General features: G+C 39.6%; 2 protein-coding genes across 3 annotated transcripts; one reads left to right on the forward strand and one right to left on the reverse strand.

Moving 5' to 3' along the window:
- Positions 1–1,372: 1,372 nt before the first annotated feature.
- LOC116917506 (transcription factor SPT20 homolog) lies at positions 1,373–13,767 on the reverse strand. Of its 2 annotated transcripts, none has more exons than XM_045168886.1 (2): positions 12,942–13,767; positions 1,373–3,933 (listed from the first exon to the last, which is right to left on the reverse strand). In XM_045168886.1, exon 2 carries the CDS (start codon positions 3,931–3,933, stop codon positions 2,545–2,547), a length of 1,389 nt encoding a protein of 462 aa, XP_045024821.1. In that variant the 5' UTR covers positions 12,942–13,767; the 3' UTR covers positions 1,373–2,544. The 2 variants fall into 2 exon arrangements, with proteins under 2 accessions (XP_045024821.1, XP_045024822.1); XM_045168887.1 differs by lacking the exon at positions 12,942–13,767 and adding an exon at positions 7,148–7,406.
- A 5,311-nt stretch (positions 13,768–19,078) lies between these two features.
- Positions 19,079–20,494, forward strand: LOC116917515 (ubiquitin carboxyl-terminal hydrolase isozyme L5). Its single transcript, XM_032923023.2, has 5 exons — positions 19,079–19,260; positions 19,352–19,415; positions 19,479–19,772; positions 19,843–20,040; positions 20,109–20,494. Exons 1-5 carry the CDS (start codon positions 19,188–19,190, stop codon positions 20,434–20,436), a joined length of 957 nt encoding a protein of 318 aa, XP_032778914.1. The 5' UTR covers positions 19,079–19,187; the 3' UTR covers positions 20,437–20,494.
- Positions 20,495–20,496: the final 2 nt, after the last annotated feature.

Consider the following 20,496-nt stretch of genomic DNA (forward strand, 5'->3'; position numbering starts at 1 on the left):
GCGTGAAACTTTGACTCGTTTTGTTAGGCCTTTTTTTCTAAAAAAACTAAACAATAAAACAATAAATATTGTGAACTCTCTACTTCTTTTTATCGTTCTGAATCATCCCCGCTTTTAACGCCCAGTTGATTCGGATGACCATTTTTCTTGTTAAACCGAAACTTCGAGATCATCCAAATTTTCAATGTCTGTCAATTGAAATTCCTCGTTCGGATAATTATCTTTTTTTTTTCTTTTTCTTTCTGTTTTACTGATTTGAGATCGCATTTAATTGCAATTCGTCTGGCGGATGAAATTGCAGCAAAAGATCGACCCAGTTAAAATAAATTACTTTGCTCAGTTTTGTGGTTTATCGAAAGTCATCCAAGATAAAAACAAATAATAAATTTTTCTCGACGTCAAAAGTATCTCATCATCCATTACCCACTGCGGTTGATGGATGTCCATTGACTGTGACATACGAGGAATGGTATTTTTATTTCTTCTTCTTCGTAGAAATGCGTAATCAACAGCGGAGTTTTAAAAAAAAGTGAACGGTTCGGCATTGAAAACGAACAGTCCTCAACAAACCTCCGAGTTTCTAACGAACGATGATTTCCAAGGGAGGGGAACACACAAAAAAACAACAACTTATTCTTTGAAAAAAAAAAAAATTGTTGGATGAGCGGAACAGCCTCCACTACAAAAAACCAACGCCTTTCTTATTCCCGTTCTGGCCATATTTTTGTTGTTGTTGGGAAAGTGACGAACTTTTTTTTTTTTTTTGAGGGGGGGGGGATTTTTCTTTTATTCAAAAAACAATTTCTTTTTTTTTTTAAGCTCAGGGTTAAAGAGCGGGAGGCTTCTAATTTCATTCAATTTCCACTTCGTTTTTGCCCCGCGATGAGAGACTAGTAGAAAAAAAGAGAAGCCTGCCAATACAAGCAAAGCACGAAAACGCGCTTATCTCTTCTTTAGCTTGTCACGAAATATTTCGTTGCAAGTCTTTTCTTTTGCTACGATCCTCTTGTTGTTTGACTTGTTTTGAATGCCACAGCACTTTTTCTTATTTTTTTTTTTCCTCCAAGAAAACCCACACAGAGATGCGAGTGTTTCAGCCTTGGAAAGATGAAAAGCCAAGGGCATGTAACGAGATGCATGTGTTTGGGGGGAGGCGTAATTGAATACGAATTATGAATTCATGCATATGCATCCATCTTTCTGTGAAAATTAACCATTAGGGGCATGCAGCTGCTGTGCTCGCAGATGAACGTCAGCGTTTATTAAGACAGCTCAATTGATTTGAAGAAAGACGACGACCTCGTGTCATTTCTCTCTGACATTTTGGCCATCGCATTTGCATAAATAATTGGAAAAAATAACGCGAAATGCATTCTGGTATATATGATATATATTTGGTTGTCTGTACATTCAAGGATTATTCTAATAATAATTATGATATCCGCCATTTTCTTAGCTATTGTGTTTTGTTTTTTTGCTTGGGGGAAAAAAAAAAGGGAAAGGAAGAGTATAGGGAAACAAGAGGGAAAAGATGAAAATAGCCGTAAAAAATAATACATTTGAGAAATTCCTTATACAGCAGATACACTTGTATGTATATAATGTTTTTGATGCGCGGGAGACACAAGAGGATGACGACGAGAATATTATCATATCTTATAGTCAGGACGACGTTTTCCATCTAACGTTGTGATCGTAATGTCGAGAAACTCGCATGGGAGGGAGATTTTTTTTATTTTTTATTAGCATAACAGACGACTGGTAAATGGGATTCCATATTTCTTTGTGCTGTAGCTGCGATCCGTATATCCCGAAGGGGTATATCCAGGCGGCGCCATATCACACAGACACGCACGAAAAATCAATACGTCATTCAAAATATTTTTGTCATTTCGTTTTGCGGTTGCATGAATTATTATTGTTATTTTTTGTTATTTATTTTTTTTAGATAGATTACTGGATGGACCTCCCTTTTAGTTTGTGTGTGTGTGGGACCTGTAAGGACGGGGAACGGCTACTGTTACAAACAATTTGTTTTATTTTTTGGTCACAATTTTTGCGCTTAAAAGTTTTGCTTTATCTCACGCAAAAATGAAACAAACAAAGAAAAAGTTAACAAAAGAACAAAAGAAAATTATTTTTTTTTTTTTGGTCGTAGATAAAAAAAAAACGTCGAGGTCGGATTTGAATCCACCACTTTCTCTCCCCCCCTTCTGATAGATCACGAATATTCCCGCTCCGAAAATGGTCATCTACCGCTCGTTATTTGCGGCAACAAAAATAAAACAGGAAAAACAGACAGCACAAAAAAAAAGAAGCAAAAATAAAAAAAATAAATTTTGTTTGTTAGCCGAAAGAGAAGAAAAAAAAAATACAATAATTTCATGATGAACGATTTAGCCCATCAAAAAGCTATTCCCCTTCTTTTTTTCTTTTCTGCTCCCCCCTTTTTTTAACGGAAAATTTTGTGCCGTTTCACGACGTCCCCCCTCTCTTTTTACGATTTTTCCTCGTTTGGGTTTCGTTTTTCGTTTTTTTTTTTTTTCATAGGAATGGTTCGACATAGTAACGGACTTGATTAGTGGAATGGTGGTGATGATGCAAACGGGCTGAATCACCGGCCACCGATAATAGGAGGGACTCGCTGGAACGGCAGTTGTTGAAGGCGTTGGGGGCGTGAGCGGCTTTGTTGATCATGTGCCGAAGTTTCACGTCCTTGGGCTTGAGCATGTTTTTGTGGTTGCTTAGCAACCGACTCGGCGTCAGGATCGACTTTTGCGTCAAACCGCTGGCGTCTAGGAAACGGTCGAACTGGACGCCAGACGTCGGCGTCGCGTCGCCCAGTTGCGGCAGGATTTGCACCGACCCGGCGCAAATGCTCAACGATGTGCAGTCGGCCATGCCGTTGTGCGGCGGCGTTAGCTGCAAACTGCTGCTGCCACCGCTGCTGGCGCTGCTACTGTTCCACTCGGCGCCGTCGCCGCTACTCCGGTCCGGCGTCCGTGGAGGTGTCGTTGTCATGATGGTCGTTTCGGAATGTTGTTGGAACAAGAGCTGCTGCTGTTGTTGTTGCTGCTCCTCTTCTTCCAGACTGTCCATCAGATGGAACTCTTCGAAATTGTGTCGCAGATCCATTTCATCCACGACGCGATCGGCTGCGGGCGGATCGCGGGGAGACGGATTTTGCTGGGGTTCTGTTACTTGGACGGGCGTCGGCGTGACGCTCATACGAACAGGTTTTCTCTTTTCCAACGTGAAGTAGCCGTGATCGTTGACGGAGTCTGTGCGCACGACGCCCTTGCTCACCGTCACGGGTTGCTGGATGGCAACGGCCGGGGTCGGGGCGACAGCCGCCAACAGACGGGCTGGTTTCTTTGGGATTTCGGGTTTTTTCGAGGCGACAGTCGAGGGTGCGGGCTCGAATCGGCGGACCATTTTCGTCACTAGCGGCGTCTCCATTTGTTGTTGTTGATTGGTCTTCGTTTGCGATTCGTTTTGCTCGACGTTTTCCTTGTTTTCCGGATCGAGTTTGGCCATTTTGGATGCGGCTGGATTAGAGACAGATGACGAGTCGTCAGGGTCCTGGCTGGCGGCCATCAGGAGCTTGCGATTGGCCTGCCTCAGTTGGTCAAGTTCAGTCGATTGCGTCCAAATGATTTGATCTTTTTGGCGGACGATTTCGACGACCCGCTTCTGTTCCTGACGCAAAAGACTCTCGAAGTGGAGCAATTTGCGGACGATGGACTGAAGCTGGCCGTCTTTGAGAACCCGTAGCATTCGCATTTCGCGCTCTTTTTCCTCCACTTTAGTTGAACAAGCGGCCACCAGCTGGCGCGCGCGTCGGCTCTGCAGCCGCAGCTGCTCGCGCGTCAGCGCCAACTGCTCGCCCGTCTCTTTCAGTTCTCGCTCCAGTTCTTCGATGCGATTCTCCATCTGCGCATAAATGAAAAACAAAACAAACAAACAAAAAAAAAAACTCGTTAGGAAATGAATTTCTTGCATTAGCCGGTCAGTGACGTTCTGCAACGCATGTTTCTTTTTTTTTTTTTTTCGAATAGAGAAAACAATCAAGCAGACAAAAGACACGACAGTTAAAGAAAACAAAAAGTCCTTGACATTTGTTGGAGATCTTTTTACGCGACTATTTCTTGCAACTTTGCAAAGGCCATAAAAAGAGCGTCTTGATAACCACCGCTAGATGGCTCTTTATCTGCAATACGATTCTAAATCACGCAATCGGTCTGTTAAACGACAATGAAAAGAAGCTTCGAGAATCGTGTCGGGTTTTTTGTTTTTTGTTTTTTTCGTGAAAAGCTACTAGCGGTGACATTGGCTTTTACATCTGTAAAGGCCAAATGATGAGGCAATTGGGCAATCAAATGCAAGTGTACAAGGATCCGTATATGTAGCGAACCGGAGAAGGAGGAAATGTATCGACAATGGGGCATTTTTCGAATTGGATAAGAAAAAAGGGCCAAAGATGGAAAATCAAAGGGAACATTTTCAAAATCAATTGCGAAGTGATAATGTTCGTCCTAAAAGAAAGAAGGAGAAGGACACATCAAAAACATTTACTTTAAAGGAGGCGGCAGGCATTTGCGCAACAATGTTGTGATAACAATTGAAGATATCAGGCGCATTGCTCAAACGACAAATTAAAAAACAACAACAACAAAAAAAAAAGACAATCCTTGAAAGATCACCTGAAATGATGGGGGGAGGCATTTCCGATGGGCGAAACTAAATTACAGTGGGAAGGAGAATGCAAATTTGTGATAGACAACAAGAGAGACGGGGAGCAAAACCGGTTATCTCGAAATATTGCTATCGTATTCGTGACCGGCGTCTCCATGACGACTTTCAAATCCATTTATTGAGTGTTGTCATTTGTTTGTTTTTTTATTATTTTTTTCAAATGTAAATTTAATAAAAATGTACACATGGCGGCCTTGTGTATACAGCGGATGGGCTTTATCCGACTCGTTAAACCTTCTTTTTATTTTATTTTCCCCTTGAACTCGCAAAAAGAATTTCGTCGGCTTTGTTTTAGTTTTAGTTTTTCTTACTAACAGCAATTCTGATTAGTTTGGCTCACACATTTTTGCCTTTATTTTTTTCATCTTTATTAATCCTTGAAATATTTTTGAAAGTAATGAATTTTAAAAACCTAAATTTCAATCGGAAAAACGGACTCTTTTGTTACGCGTGTACGTATATTTTTGGGCGTTTATTATCATTGTTCTGAATTGGAATCAATTGTTGTCAGCAAGGGCGTCTACCAACAACTTTGGCCTAGTAACCGAACGACACACTAACAGACCCTTTATTCTTCTTTTTTAAAAAATTCATTCTTTAACAAGACCTTTTCTTCTTTTCTTCTTCCCTTTTTTAAAACTATCTATACCTCATTCCGGTGCGCCCGGAATCAGCGTGCGTAATTACAGATTCACCAAGTAGACTTAAATAATATAAAAAACGAGAGAAAGGGCCATCGTAACTACGGCGTCTCTGTTTTTTTTGTGTGGCCCAAACAAGACCCGTTGTCCGTGACTTGGCTACGCGTTGTCATGGGGTCGCCTTCACGCACACTGGGTCACGACAGACAACAGCAAAAAAAAAAAACATAACTGAAAAAAAGAATGCCGCTCCCCTCCTACACACACACCTGGGCCCCCACCTGAGTTCGCGGGACTTGTGTCTATAGTAGGGAAAAGAAAAAGGAGGTGTAGTATCTTCGGGACCGTTTAGGCTGCGATTCGTGTTTTGTTATTATCTGGCACGGCCATGTCCTGTGATTTTCTTTCTTTCAAAATGTGGTAGAGGGGAATAGGGTTTTTACACTTGCGTGGTCGGTTATAAATTATACACACATTCCTCTCCTGAGGTGATAAGATCGCACGAAGCAATAGGTGACCCGCATTCTGATTAGTGTCGGATCAAGTGGAAAGAGAGTTTCCCAACACGTTTACCAATTGGCCTGCCTCTTTTTCTTTTCTTCTCCTGTTGCGTGTGCGCAGCACCAGCTGATTATTAAGAAAGTACCGCCCGATGAACGGAAACGATTCGGGGGTCAAGTCAAAGTGAAAATCTTTGCAAAAGAAACACATTTTTATTTAGTATTATTATTATTTATGATTTGCTTCGTTGTTCTTCATTTTCGACGAACCGCCCTAGTTTCCAAAATTGAGCCAAACCCTCATTCTCATCAGAGTAAAATACAAAGATCGATGTTATAGGGCCTGATACATGAACAACCTTTTTGAAGGAAAAAAAAATGAAATAAATGAATAAAAAGAGATAGAGATCATTTTCACTGGCTGTATCTTCTACTCAGATGAAAAAGAATCCATCTTTTCTGTCTGTTTTATGTTTTGTTTTCTCGCATCAGACTTTCTCTTTGTTTGCGTGTCTTTAGGGGAAGGTGCTGGGCATTTGTTGTTCTTCTTCTTGTTTTATTAAGAGGATTGAATTGCAAGCAGACAGCGGACACGCGGAATGTGCTCGTCAAAAGTCTGCCATTTTATGGCGTATCATGTCGTTTCAAGTCAAAAATGTTCTTCCACTCGAAAAGAAAAACAAACTCGGTCGATTGTTTGTTCTAGTTGTTGTTGGATACAGGAAAACAAAACGAAAATGCACTCGGCAGGTTTCCAACTGTAACGGGCGACTGCAGCTGTGCGTCAGTTTTGATAATTTATACACAAGCCCTGTTTTGTCATTCGACTTGTGTACCTCACGAGTTTCTCACACCGACAACCTTTTCGGATGTTTGTTCTTAGCCAACGATGATGACGACAAAAACAAGAAAAACTTGAAATTGGGCAGGAGAAAGAGTCGTGAACAACAATCAAGTGCCGTTACGAACCCGCTTCTCTTTTGTTTTGTTTTTAAACAGCCCCCAAATGTAGGGCACATCGAGTCAACTAACCCACAAAAATGAAATGTTTGTTTGTTTGTTTTTTCTTTTAACAAAAAATTGGAAGGGGAAACAAAAATTGCGGCCGTGAAAATGGGTTTACATATCCGCCCAAAAAATAAATAAATTAATAAATAAATGTTCCAAGGCGCTTTTCTATTTTGAAATTGCTTTAGTTTCTCAATAATAACCTTGTGGTAGAAACCGAAAAGAAATCAAACAAACACGCACTTGATTTTGATCAAAAGATCGGTCGATTGCCTTTTTCTTTTATTGCCTACGGGGGCGTTGCGTAATCCTTGGCTTTATGAATATTCTCGTTGTCCAGGAAATATCGACTACACGAAATTAACTTTGGCCGCGCACACGACCAACCACACTGTCCACGACGGCTCTTTTTTTCTTTTCTTCTTTCTTTGGTGTTGGTAAGGTGAACAAACCAAAACGGTAACGAACCAGAATGACAACTAACTCAATTAACTAAAGCCAAAAAATAAATAAATAAAAATGGTTTTAGGCTACGTTTTTTTTTTGGGGGGGATTGAATTTTCGTGAGAGAGTCAATGATGGCCCCGAGGAATATCAAGACAGGGGTGGGTTAGGGAAGAAGGAGGAGTTGAATTTATAATGCACACGTTGTGCAACAATCGCCTAACCGTTCTTCCGGTTCCGCTCCTTCTTTGTAAGCGGGTAACTTAATAATCAAACCGATGGCGCCACCATTTCGCCCTCATTCTTTCTTGCGATGATGTCAACATTTTTTTTTTTTTGTTTCTTCCTTTTTATTGTGAAGGGCAACATCAACACATTTTGCGGTTTATTTCCGTTCTGAGCTCGGTCTTCCATCCGCCATGATTTTCTTTTGAACCTTAAATGGCGGTTGTTTTGTTTTCGCGTGTAAGTATATCACAACGAAAGAGATTAATCATCGGCTTTCTCGGTAAAAACAAAAACAAGAAAGGAAATCAGCCGCAAAGCGGCTTGTGTAGGTAGAACGGAAGCGTCTCTGCGGCTGTGAATCGAGTCATCATTAAAAAAGAAGAAAAAAAGGGCCAATCCCATTATTTTCTTATCGTTCCCAGTAAAAGAAAAATCACCTCTTATCTCGTCATGATTTCTATACTCATATTCGGATTATTCTCCAAACATATTTTTATTTTTTTGTACAGAAATTTATGGGCTCTATTAAGTTGCTCGTTAAAAACAGCAATAATAATTCGCTTATTTTCTCTCTTCAGTTGTATTTTTTCGTTTTTTTCTGTTTTTTAAATAGAGAGGGATCGAAAAAGGCGTGGCTTAATGGGCGGCGTATCGTCTCGGTAGAAATCTGTCTGTGTGGGGCTACACGTCTACATGATTGTGTGTAATTATAAACATCAAAATGAACAACAGGCGCACCGACACACACACACAAAACGCGACACAAAAAAATGAAATGTCTAAAAAAAAAAAAAAATGAAAAGTTTTCATTTTTGCTTTTTCTCTGTGCCGTTTATAACCGGGCCGAGACACACACGTTTATTACATACTAGTGCCCCCTGTGCGTGATACGGCAACATTCGGCGTTTAAATTGCGCCGCTTTACGCACGAACGATGTCTACGAAGAAAAGAGTATTTTCTTTTAGCAAAACGAAAAAATGAAATCAAACAAAAATTGGGGGTCTATTAAATGTAGTGCCATTAACTGGTAAGGAATCGATGGTTGCCTTCAATCAAATGGTCCCCTCCTATTTGGTTGTGGGTATTAAACGTGCTGTGCGCTAGTCTGTCTAGCGCTAACTACATACTAATCATGATGCCGCGTAAAAGTCTGCAAAAACGCAACACTAGTGAATCGGCTTATTTTTTTATTATTCATATTTTTTGTGGATTGTTTTTGTTTTTATTATGCCGCTCTTCATTAGCATAATCGATTGCTGGCGCGGTGCCGTGACGACGAATTCATCACACAACAACAACAACACAAAAGGGAAAACCCACTGCGCACTGGCGGCACGGATGATGCTGGTTCCAAATATTTCAAAAGGAAAGAACCGTTGCGAGTTTTGTCTGAAAAATGTTTCAAACGATTTTTGTGTTTTTTATCTGAAAAATTGGGGGGTTGAATAATGTGTAGTTTGGATGATGAGTAGTGAAAAAAAGAAAGAAAGCAGCCCCTGTTTTTTCGTATTATTATGTCCATAAACGGCCTTCGCGTATAGGCTGCGTTTTGGAGGAATAACAAAGGATGACCTCTATATCTATGTGATAGAGCCTATTTTGAAATCGTGCCTTTGGGAGAGTCCCACACTGTCTTGGTGCGTACCTTCTTTCTTTTTGAAAATCTAATCTGAAATTTTTCATATTCAAGGGGAGGCATGCGCTTAAAAACAATTCATCATCACGAATGCACGTCTGTGTAAATGTCCTCATTTTCTCCTTTTTAAAAAATACGGTATATTATTAGGAAATAAAAAAAAATAATTAATTTTTGAAAAACAAAACAACAAGAAAGAACTGTTCAAACAATAGACCTGGAAATAACTTGCCTTACTTGGTGGCGTAGAATTTTGGGCGGGCATTTCAAAAATAAAAAAAATAAAAATCTGTTTAAGTGGATTACACGTTTGCATACTTTGTTGTTGTTGTTTTTATGCTGGCCAGACGTAACAAAAAAACAAAACAACAACAACGACGAGAGTTGACTTGTGTCTTTTATTGTTATACCGTGGGCCGTGGCTTTCAACAACAACACACACAAAAAAAAAGATGCTTGACACACCCCAACTTTCTGGCCGGACATCGACAGGTGCACGTGCTTCAACTGCTGAATGAGCCGCCATTTTCTAGCCGGTCCACCGTGACTCTTATCTTTTTTCTTTTCTTTTGTGGTGGTTGTGAAATCAAAGAAGAAGAAAACATCATCATCATCATGTGGGTCTGTGTGTTTCGGTTTCATCATCGGAGTGAAATGTACCGATTGTAGCGACACGTTTCAAACGAGTTCATCCTCCAATCACGAATTGTTTTCTCTTGTTTTCGTTTTTTTTTTTTCTTTTATTTGGTTCGTCTAGAAATTGTGAAAACAAACACAGCTCTAGTGTTGAGGCTGTTTCACCAGGTGCCGGCTGTTTGAGCATCGTTTCAATCCTTAAATGGCTTTGAATATTACAGAGAAATGGGAAAAGAGCGAGAACAAAAAAAAAAAAACGAAAATAAACTGTCGAGTCGCCTTCGTTTTCCCCCTATGCAAAAGCCCGTGATGCGTGTGCCAATGACGTCACCATTACGCAGACACTCGTTTCTCTCTCAGTTGTGTGCAGCTTCGATTATATCAGCTAGCCATTTTTGACGCACATTCAAAAATAAATAAATTTTGTAATTTTTTCTTTATTTCGAGGTTTTTTTTGTTTTTTTTACCTTGAGGATATAATCGGCCCTCCGGATGGTCCGTCAGCACAATTTTTAGTAACCTCGTTCTTCTTCTTGTTAAGGTTTTTTTTTTTATTATTTTTTGCCATTAAATACAAAAAAAAAAACTCGTCAAAATCAGAAGAAGAACAACCAACAACAACAACAGCAAAAACACAGCCAAACATTGTCGTCTCGAGTGTGAAAGGTGGTTTGGGTTGGCGTTGTTGTTGTTGTCTCGCTTCCCACACTATCCTCGCGTGATGATGGATGGGACCGGCAATCATCCCAACTGGCCTCAATATTTCGGTCGTAGCTCTTTTTGTTGTTGTTGTTGTTGTTACGTTTCTCTGTGTGTGTGTGTGTGTATGTCGTCTCCCTGTGGAACTGAACGACCTGCCATTTTCCTCTAGGATCATCGTCATCATCGTATTCTGAAGTACGGGAGAGAGCAGAAAAAATGGCATATCTATTCGGTTGACGGCCGACTTCTTTTTTTTTTTTTCAAGAATAGTTTCTCCCATCCCATTTGCATATTATGCAAACTCTTTTTTTTTTTTTTTCAAAAGCGTTCAGGCTGCCACGGGAGGAGCGGCCAAGTTCGCCACCAGATGGCTTTGAGTACAGCAGTTACACTATGTTACCGGGGTCAGACGAAAGCCTGCAGCCATTTTGCTCTTGCGATTGCGGGACTCGGGTTATCCGCAGCTGCAACAGTTGAGGCCGTTACGGAAGAAAACTACCTCAGCCTTTTATTGAGGGAAAAATAAAAATATTCACCGTGAATTTTGTTTTTAAGTGAAAAAAAAAAAAAAGGGTCAACGCCTTGCAGCTATTTCTTTTCATTTTCGCTTCTTGGTTTTTGTCCCTATCACCCCACCCCGACCGAGAGTCAATGGGATTCATGAATCTTCTGACATCCTATTCCCTTTTTCAGTAGGGCCGGATGGTGGCCTCGATTCCGCACGACCGTTCCATCTCGCTTTTTCTTTCTTCTTCTTCTTTTTCTTTATCAAAAAGGATTTATTTCCATGTTTTTCATTCGCAAAAAAAAGAAAAAGCAAATGAGATTCATTTTCATGTGCGCTGGAAGCCAATTTTGATTTTTTTTTTTCTATTAAATTCCGTCTGAAAGTGCGTCCATTTCCCCCTGAAAAAAAAGAAGGGCTTGAAAAGACTGGCTAATGGAAAAGAGTTTAAATCAAAAGATACGTATATATATTCCCAAGTAGAAGTCGCTAGAGCGGAATGAGTAATGGCTTGAGCGTTCACGAAAGCGGGACGAGGAAGACACGCGTGCGGCCCGATTTCTCAAACGCCAAAATATCATATCAGTGCTTTATGGCTTTCGAACATCCAAGCGAAATCAACGACCACATAACAACATCCCACAGTTTTCTCTCTCTCTTGATGACCGACTTGATCAATAGACCGCGCACGTTTCATGAATGACATTCTGCCTTAGCGTCTGTATCATTCCATCTAACAGACTTTGAAGTTTTCAACAATCTGTGCTCATCTTCCCCCCTTTTTTTTTCACTTATAGGAAAAAATAGAAATTAGAAACGTTTCTATGAAGAAAAAAACAAAAAAACATCTGCTCGAAATATGACTGGCGTCTCTCCTTCCGGAAATCCGAGATCCATCGGGGGGAAGTGGAGGCTGCATCTTTTTTTTTTTTTTTAACTTTAACAATTCCCGTGTGTTGCACTCGAACCGACAAGATGTTTTGTGCGTATGGGTAAACGCAACCGTTCGAATTTCAAACTGTGTCTGGGACACAATGGACGTATGTGGCGCAGCTGCCAACGCTCTATTGATGACGAGGGGGAGAGGCCTTTATTTTCATCGGAGAGAGAGAGAGAGAGAGCGAAATTTTGTGTTTTGTTTGGGGCAGATGGGTGGGCCGGAATAACAACGGCGCTGTAACGGGCGGTTGTTATATCAAAAAGAAAAAGAAAATATGAGAGCCCAACGGACATTTTCGAGATGATTCGAATTTTCAATCACGATTGAGGCCGGCTTTAAAAAATAAATAAATGTAACGTACGTTTTATAGCAGATTGGGAACAGAGGGACATAATTTAGTTTTTGTTTTTGGTTTTTATTCGAAAAAGAATGACATAATCAAAGTTCATACGAAAATTCGATGGGTATGATGATGACCTACTTTGTTGCACCGTTGGGTCTGTTTTTTCTTTTAAAAAATCTATTTTTCGAGTACACAACGGTGAAATTGTAAAAACAAAAAGGAGATTGTTCCATCGACAACAAAAATCCTTCCAAAAAAAAAAAGAAGAAGATCAATCGTCACGAGATTTTCTTTGAAATTTCGGTGAGGGGTTTTAAAGAAATCCGTTTTCTTCCGATAACGATGAGGATGAATACAGAGAGCAGCAGCTCTGCATATAAAAATCAAGCCCACCACATCCGCAGGCGACCGCAACCGTCTTTCTCAGTTGTTGTCTATACAACTAGGAAAGAGATATAGGTCGTGCATAGGATGTTAGCCAGTAAAAAGAGGAGAGAGAGTCTCAGCTTTAAACGAGAAAGACCAAACTATTTTTTTTTTTCAAAGAATAAAAAACCCACGAGCAACAACGAAAAAAAAAAAGTAGAGGAAGTTTTTTTTACCTTTGAAGTAGAAAATTGTTAAGTTGAAAGACCTTGTAGCAATTGTCATAGACACACACAGACACACACAGACACACAATCGGGTGGTGTATTCTCCTTCGGTGTGATTATGTCGAAATGGGTTGTTGCTAATCAGCTATGCAGGGCATACGGTGGTTCACTTAAAAACAAAACAAAAAAAGATTTTTCTTTTCTTTTCTTTTTTTGAATGCACCAGCACTGAAAAAAGGGATGGGGGTTGACGTGAGCGCGCGTGCGGGATTCCCGCAAGTCACGGCACATAAAAAAAAACACAAACGGCGGTAACTTTTCTTTCTCTTCGGAAATAGTTCAGTTCAACAAAATAGCCACACACACTCACACACACATACACAAAATCTGTTGTTAATGAAGCGCAATCACGTTAGTTACCACCGTAGTGGGGAATAGCACAATTGCTCGGTCAACGAGTATCGACTGTTTTTTTTTGTTTTTTCCTAAATTTGAATGTTTCCTTTTTTCTTTTTCTCTCTCTTTTTAAAAGACGAAAATGATTTCGAAGCCGTTCCACTGACTTCACTTTGGCCTACTGTCCGACATGAAGAAGCCGACGCTGTTTCTTTCAGAGGGGAACAACTATAACGGCCAGATTTGTCCGTTTTCCTATAGCACTGGCCTCTATTGGCGTTTTTTCAAATAGAGGTGAGCCCCTCTTGAGAGACTACAGGTAAAAAAAAACAAAAATGAAATGAAAAATGCAGAGAAAACGAAAGAAATTGGAGATAGATGCCGAGACACGTCCGTTGACGGACCACGGTGGCAGGTAACTGAACTGTGGCCCAGGCACTTTGAAAATGTTTGTATCTCTCGCCACTGCTAGCACTACACACACCTTTAGAGGAGGAGAGAGAGCCGCAGGAGTTGGAAATAAGGGGGGGATGGGGGGGAGGTGTATGTATATATATACAATGAAAGAGGAGGGAATAGGAAACACACGTTACAACAAAAAAAAAGAAAAAAAAAGAGGAGCTGTACAGACTGTAGGTACACTCTGGTCGATGCTACTTTCCAACTGCGTGTATGCAGCCAACAGACATTGACTTGTGTGCGTACGTTATAGTTAATAACGACGGTTTACGTAGCAACGGTCTGTGTCAGGTCATCGTTTCGGTTAAGCGAGGGGATAAAATAAATGAAAGAAACATGCCACACACCAAAAACAATTTATGCTAATGAATATGATCTACTGACGGTGAATATGCAAACAGTTGAGTAGATTTAGATTGTGGGGATCTGAAATTTCTTACTAATTGTTGTTTTCTTTCTGTTTCTGCTTCTGAAAAATCGAAGAAATACAACAGATTTTTTATTTAGGAAGGGGGGCAAAATGAATAAACAGTTGAAACCTGTCGGCCCGTGGGGAAGAAATAAAAAGAAAAAAAAAAAAGAGGAGGTGGAAACATTCCGTTACACCCGCAGAGTTGCTCATCCCTTTAACCAATTCATGATTTCCAATTAAAATGCATGATGTTTCATCAACGGATCAATCCTCGCGGCTTTTCGATTATTATTTGTTAAAGCAAATAGAATTTCAAAAAAAAAAAAAAAATTGACTTCAATTTTCCTTTTTTATTTTTTTTAAATTGGATTTTCATTTTGGTTTGTTTACATTCATTTGAAATTCATTTTCCCAAAGTAAAATGGACGAAGTAATCGCCAACCAAAAGTCGGATGTTATCGAAGCCCCTCAGGTCTTACTGGATTTCCTCGAAATTCTTTCCTGTTTATATTCCGCCCCGTTTGCCCAGCAAATGTCTAGGCCACTTTTGTTTGGTTTTTATTGACAGGAGGGTCATCAAAATGTTTTTTTTTTTTTTTCCTTTGGCTTTTTATTATTATTTTTTTTAACAAACCAAAATCAAATAGAAAACAAACAAACAGGGGGAAATCTATTTCACTGGTGGTAGCTGCTTTTTCAAGATGAAACGATTTCAAATTTTTATTTAGTTAAAAAACCAAACAAAAAACATAAGCTGGGCGCGTGTTGTCTCCATTTAAAAACAAGAGGATCTTCTTCAGATAGGCATCTGGTAATAACTCGTTCAGCCCGCCCTTTAAGAAGGTGAATTGTCTGTCCAGACTCGTCTGCTCGTGTTGGCTTTTGCTGCTGGAACGCGCATACAGTTCTGCTTTTACACAGTGCGATTTAAAAAAACAAAAAAACTTTCTTTTGTTTTTCTCCTCGTCTCTCTTGTGTCGTTTCTCTTGTCTTTTATTTTCTCGACATGTATATGACACAGAGGAATGGTACAATATCTTTTTTATATCCTTGATGATGGAAGGGGAACCCACGTGATTCTCCCACGAGACGGCCATTTGCAACGGAGGGATATATATACATGTATAAAAAAAGGGGGGGGGGATGAAATAAAATAAGATCTATGTGTATATAGTATCTTGTTTGTCAGGAACTCTTTTTTGTTTTTTTTGGGGGGGGGGGCGATCCCATCGTCAAAACACAATAGCGGAAGTGAAAACATGGCAGATGAAGACGACCGGGCAAAAAAAAAAAGGGCAGCGAATTTCCTGTGATTAAACAAGAAAAATGGGAACTTGTTGAAAGCATGAAAGAGTGGAATAATACCCACAGTAGGAAAACATAAGCAAAAATAAAGGTGGAAATCGACTGGGAAAAAAAAAAAAAAGAAAAGAGCAAAAATACTGGACAATATGGTACGACCGGATTGACATACGGCGGCATTTTTACAGGTTCTTCTTCTTTTTTTTTTTTATTAGTGCCTGAATAAGGGGAAATTCAACACACAAAAAAAAGGTTTAGGGTTACTCTTTTCAGCCACACAAAAAAAAAAAAATCCGTTGATTTACTCCCCCCTTCTTTTGTGAGATTGCCTGTGTTGGCCATCTACCTTGTGATTGAATGAAAACATTCCATCTTGTTTTAACCCCCTCCGCTATGCACAACGAGTAGTAAAGGGAAAAGAGAGCCATCCGAATTCCGGATTGACTGTTTCGGTGTGCGTTCCATTCAAAAAAAGGCCGATACCGTTCTTCTCTTTCTGGAACATCACCTTCCTCTTTTATTATTTTTTTTTCAATTTAATTTTTATTCGATCAATTCTTTTTTTTTTTCTTGAAAAAAAAGTAGGAAAAAACCTTGAAAAGCTCTTCACACTTGTGAAACCGCTTGCATTGTTCTTTGATTGGAGAGCTTCAATAAAATATCTACATTTTCCCCCGTAGTGTCATAACAATGGCGGCTTGAAATCGCCTCAAGTCTTTTTTTTTTTTTTTTTTTTACCTACCTGTTGAGAGCGAAAGGTGCGCTCCGGCTTCTGCGGCCATATTCAGAGTCTAATGGTTACCACTAGAACTTGATGGTTTTTTTGTTTTTTTATTTCTACGTCCGAAAATGAACTCATTGGATGTTAAATTCATATCCCTCGTCTTTTTGACAAGAAGGCGAAATAAAAATGGTGAGAAAACGGGTTACGCTCCATTTGCGTGAAACATGTCGATGCGGTCGAGTCCATCCAAGGGGAAACCAAAATAATAGAAACAACAACAAAATTTCTATATAAGAAAGGAAGAAATGTAAGAAAGACCTTAAAAAAAAAAACGGGAACTGAAAAAATTGACCAGCAAATTAGATTTTCCTGTCCTTTATTTTTTTTTGGGGGGTACTTGTATTTATTGTTATTACTATTTTTTTTCTTTCTTTCTTCCAGTTCCTTGGGTTTTGTAGACCGATTGCTCTCACCGGTCCTATAACAGCGTTGTGTGTGGAGCTACTGGCGGAAGTCAAAGAAAACGGGAAACGGGAACTCACTCGAACGTATCCGAACTTGACGCCAATTCCGATATAACGACTGCGTTATATGCAAGTATTGTATATTCCACGACGTTACCGCTACAGTGTGAATTAACTGAACTCGACCAAACAGGCCGTGTCATCAGTTACCGTTGAGCCAATTCACCATTTTTAAAAAATCAGATAATTTCCTCCCATTTAAAAAAATAAATAAATATTTTGTTTCTTCGTATTTTTATGGGTTCAAATTCCAACCTGACGGAAGGATGAGACGATTGGAACAGGTGGAGTGATGGCTGAGTGATTTTCAGAGAGGTTTTTTTTCCCCCCTTTTTTCTTCTTTAAATATCATATCAGATAACGCAGCCATTTGCCCACAAACACTCACGCACGTTCGTATGACGAAACGTTCAGAGGTGCTGCCCTCTCTTATCAATCAAACAGTTCCTTGGCCTTGGCATTTTTCAACTTTTTGGAGTGCGACTGGGCAAGAGGGCCCCGCAAGGAGGACACTGAAGTTACACAGAGCATGTGAATACACACGTCCTTGTGTTGTGTGTGTGTGTGTTGGTTCCCGACTTCCCGTGCCCCGCGGTTTCGTGTGTTTTATTTATTTTTATGGCCCCGGTGACATGGAGGAACCTATATGTGTTTGTGGATGGGCTAACGGATAAAAAGGGGAGAAATCTGTTCGATTTTTTCTTCCCTGTTTCGCCATAGGTTCTACACATTTACACGGAACGAGGGAAAAAGACAAAATTCTCGAGGCCCCAAATGTCGTTATTTTTGTGAGGAACAAAAGAGAGGACCAACCTCTGCGTTTTTTGTTTTTTATTTTGGGGCTATTCGGCGATGATATGCTCGTGAAATATGTCACTGTCGCCAGGTGGGGGATCCCATTGACTCAAACAGAAAAAAAATCTATCCGACTCCGCTCTTCGCTTCCATTTTTAGTGAGGGAAAAAAGAAATCAGGGGGAAAGAAATAGGCAAAAGAGACAGCGGCCAAGTGAAAACATCAATTTCAACTGTTTTTATTTCATTTTCGTGTCAAAAAAGTCCAAACTGACATTTTCTACTTTATTTTTTCTTTCTTTCTTTCTTTCTTTTTTTTTTACAATTTTGTTTAGATGTTTTGCTTTAACTAGCATAGCAGTGATTACACTACCGTAAACGTCAAGGTTGTTCTCGGCTTTTGTGAGACTTTTTTTTCCGTTTCTTATTTTTTTGCTCTCGTCAGTCTGGACGGCTCCAGCTTGTCGCTGAATCAGCACAAAAAAAAATTTTTAATTTCTTTCTTTCTTAAAAAAAAAAAGAATTAAATAGAAGGAAAAAAAAGCTTTAACCTCGTTCATCTTCCTCTTTTTTTTCTTGAATTGCCATTTAGTGGGATCGTCGTCAATTTCCCATCACATCTACACATGCAAAGAATTACTTTTGCTGATATAATAAGCAAGCAACAACATCCTGGTGCGAAGCAGAGCGCCGCTCTTTTTATAAAAATGATGGGAAGGCCAAAAAAGCATCTGTTAGCTCCATCCAACTTGTATACCTGCCTGTGGGTTTGTGCTAGTCCTTTTATGAACTACTTTCAACTTCAACAACAACAAAAAAATTTTTTTATTCATTCTTTTTCTTGAATAATAGAAAACTTACATGTCTATGTGTGCCCTTTTAAGGAGAATGTCAAGTGAAGAAGCGAATAAAAGAAGCTAAACACATTCTCCTCCAATAGGTGGCCATGTCTGACTAAAGATTAGCAAATGTAGTTGAAAGTCCCATTGATGATGATGAACCTAGTGGGAATTCGAACGCTTGTATTGTTGAAATGTGGTACAAGATGCATCGGATGTAGTACCTGCTGGGGTGCCCAACGATCCGCAATTGATGACGGGCTTCCCGTTGTTGCCGTGCGACCCCAGGATTATTTTCTCGTACCCACATATTCTTGAAAAGAAGAAGAAGAAGAAATTCGCGAATACCAACGGAAACGAATACCTTGTCCACAAATGACGCATTGTCTAGTCAACACTCGTTTTGGGATGTTATCAATTTAGTTTTTGCCATGATGAAATGCCGACCGACAAAGCCAATTGAAGATGCGATTACACGCTCACAGACATACGGCTGTATTTCGGTAGCTTATCTTGATTTTGAATTCTAACAAAAGGCGACCGCGACTACGTGTTTATTACGAAAAATGCATTTCGCAGCAATAGAATTGGAATTTAGGTGATGTATTTTATGTATTTTGAAATGATCAAATGAACTTGTCGTTTAGAACGAGTGCGAAAAGGCTTCTAATGTCGAGTAGTTGTAGCAGACGTTTTATTTTTTTGCATTCTAGCTTTGCTGTCAACTTTTACATACGGTTGTGTTAGTCGGATTTTGTATTCTTAATTGAAACAACATAGTATCATTTTCATTTACAAATAAAAAATGGCTGATGCTGGTAACTGGTGTTTGATTGAAAGCGATCCTGGTGTGTTCTCAGAGTTAATCAGGGATTTCGGTATGTCGAAAAAATTGAGACGCTGACAAAGACACGCGTTAAGTTTGATGACGTTGGGTAGTTTACATTTTTTTCCCTTTTAATTAAACAGAAGTGCAAGGGGTTCAAGTTGAAGAACTATGGAGTTTGGATCCAGAACAGTTTGACAAATTAAAGTAATTTCAGATGATGTATTTTTTTGGTGCATCAGTAATTTGTTCTATTTTGTCTTGTGGCAGACCTATTCATGGACTCATTTTTCTTTTTAAATGGGTGCCAAACGAAGAAGTAGTTGGAACAGTGGTCCAAGATAGTAGACTGGACAAAATTTTCTTTGCCAAACAGGTTATTAATAATGCTTGTGCAACACAAGCCATTATTAGTATCCTGCTGAACTGCAAGCATCCAGACCTTCATTTAGGGCCAACGCTTGGTGAATTCAAAGAATTTACTCAGACTTTTGATGCTAACATGAAAGGCCTTGCACTTAGCAATTCTGACACTATTCGTAGTGTGCACAACTCTTTCGCCAGGTATGCAGCAATTTCAAATGTTGTCATCTTCGGTTTTTTTCCTTTAATGAAAACATTTTCTTTAAAACAGACAAACTCTCTTTGAATTTGATTCCAAATCATCATCTAAAGATGATGATACTTTTCATTTTGTCGGATACGTTCCCGTTGATGGCCGCCTTTATGAACTTGATGGTTTGAAAGAAGGCCCTATTGATCTTGGCGCCATCCCAGCTGAAGCTGACTGGATCGATGTCGTTAGGCCGATAATCGAGAAACGTATTCAAAGGTTATTTTGCTTTACTTCACTCTCAAGCGAAATGGAAGATTTCCAAAACGTTCGATTTTGTAAAACAGATACAGCGAAGGCGAAATTCATTTCAACTTGATGGCAATTGTTCCTGATCGGAAATTAGCGTGGCAAAAGGAGATTGAACGGCTACAATCACAGTCCGCTATCACGACTGACATGCAAAATGAGATCCAGCGGCTCTTGATGCTTTGTGAAGAAGAAGAAAGCAAACGGAAGCGTCAAAAAGTCGAAAACGTTCGGCGTAAGCACAACTATCTACCGTTAATTGTCCAACTTCTTCGCATGCTTGGTGAGAAAGGCCAATTGCTTCCGTTGTACGAGAAAGCTAAACAAAGAGCAGTAGCCAAAACTATTACTCAGAAAAAAAGTTGATTTATTGATGTTAAACCAACTGTGAAACAAACATGAAATAAAAATGACGGACAAGCTTGC

Source organism: Daphnia magna, linkage group LG2 (genome assembly GCF_020631705.1).
Source record: "Daphnia magna isolate NIES linkage group LG2, ASM2063170v1.1, whole genome shotgun sequence".
NCBI lineage: Eukaryota > Metazoa > Arthropoda > Branchiopoda > Diplostraca > Daphniidae > Daphnia > Daphnia magna.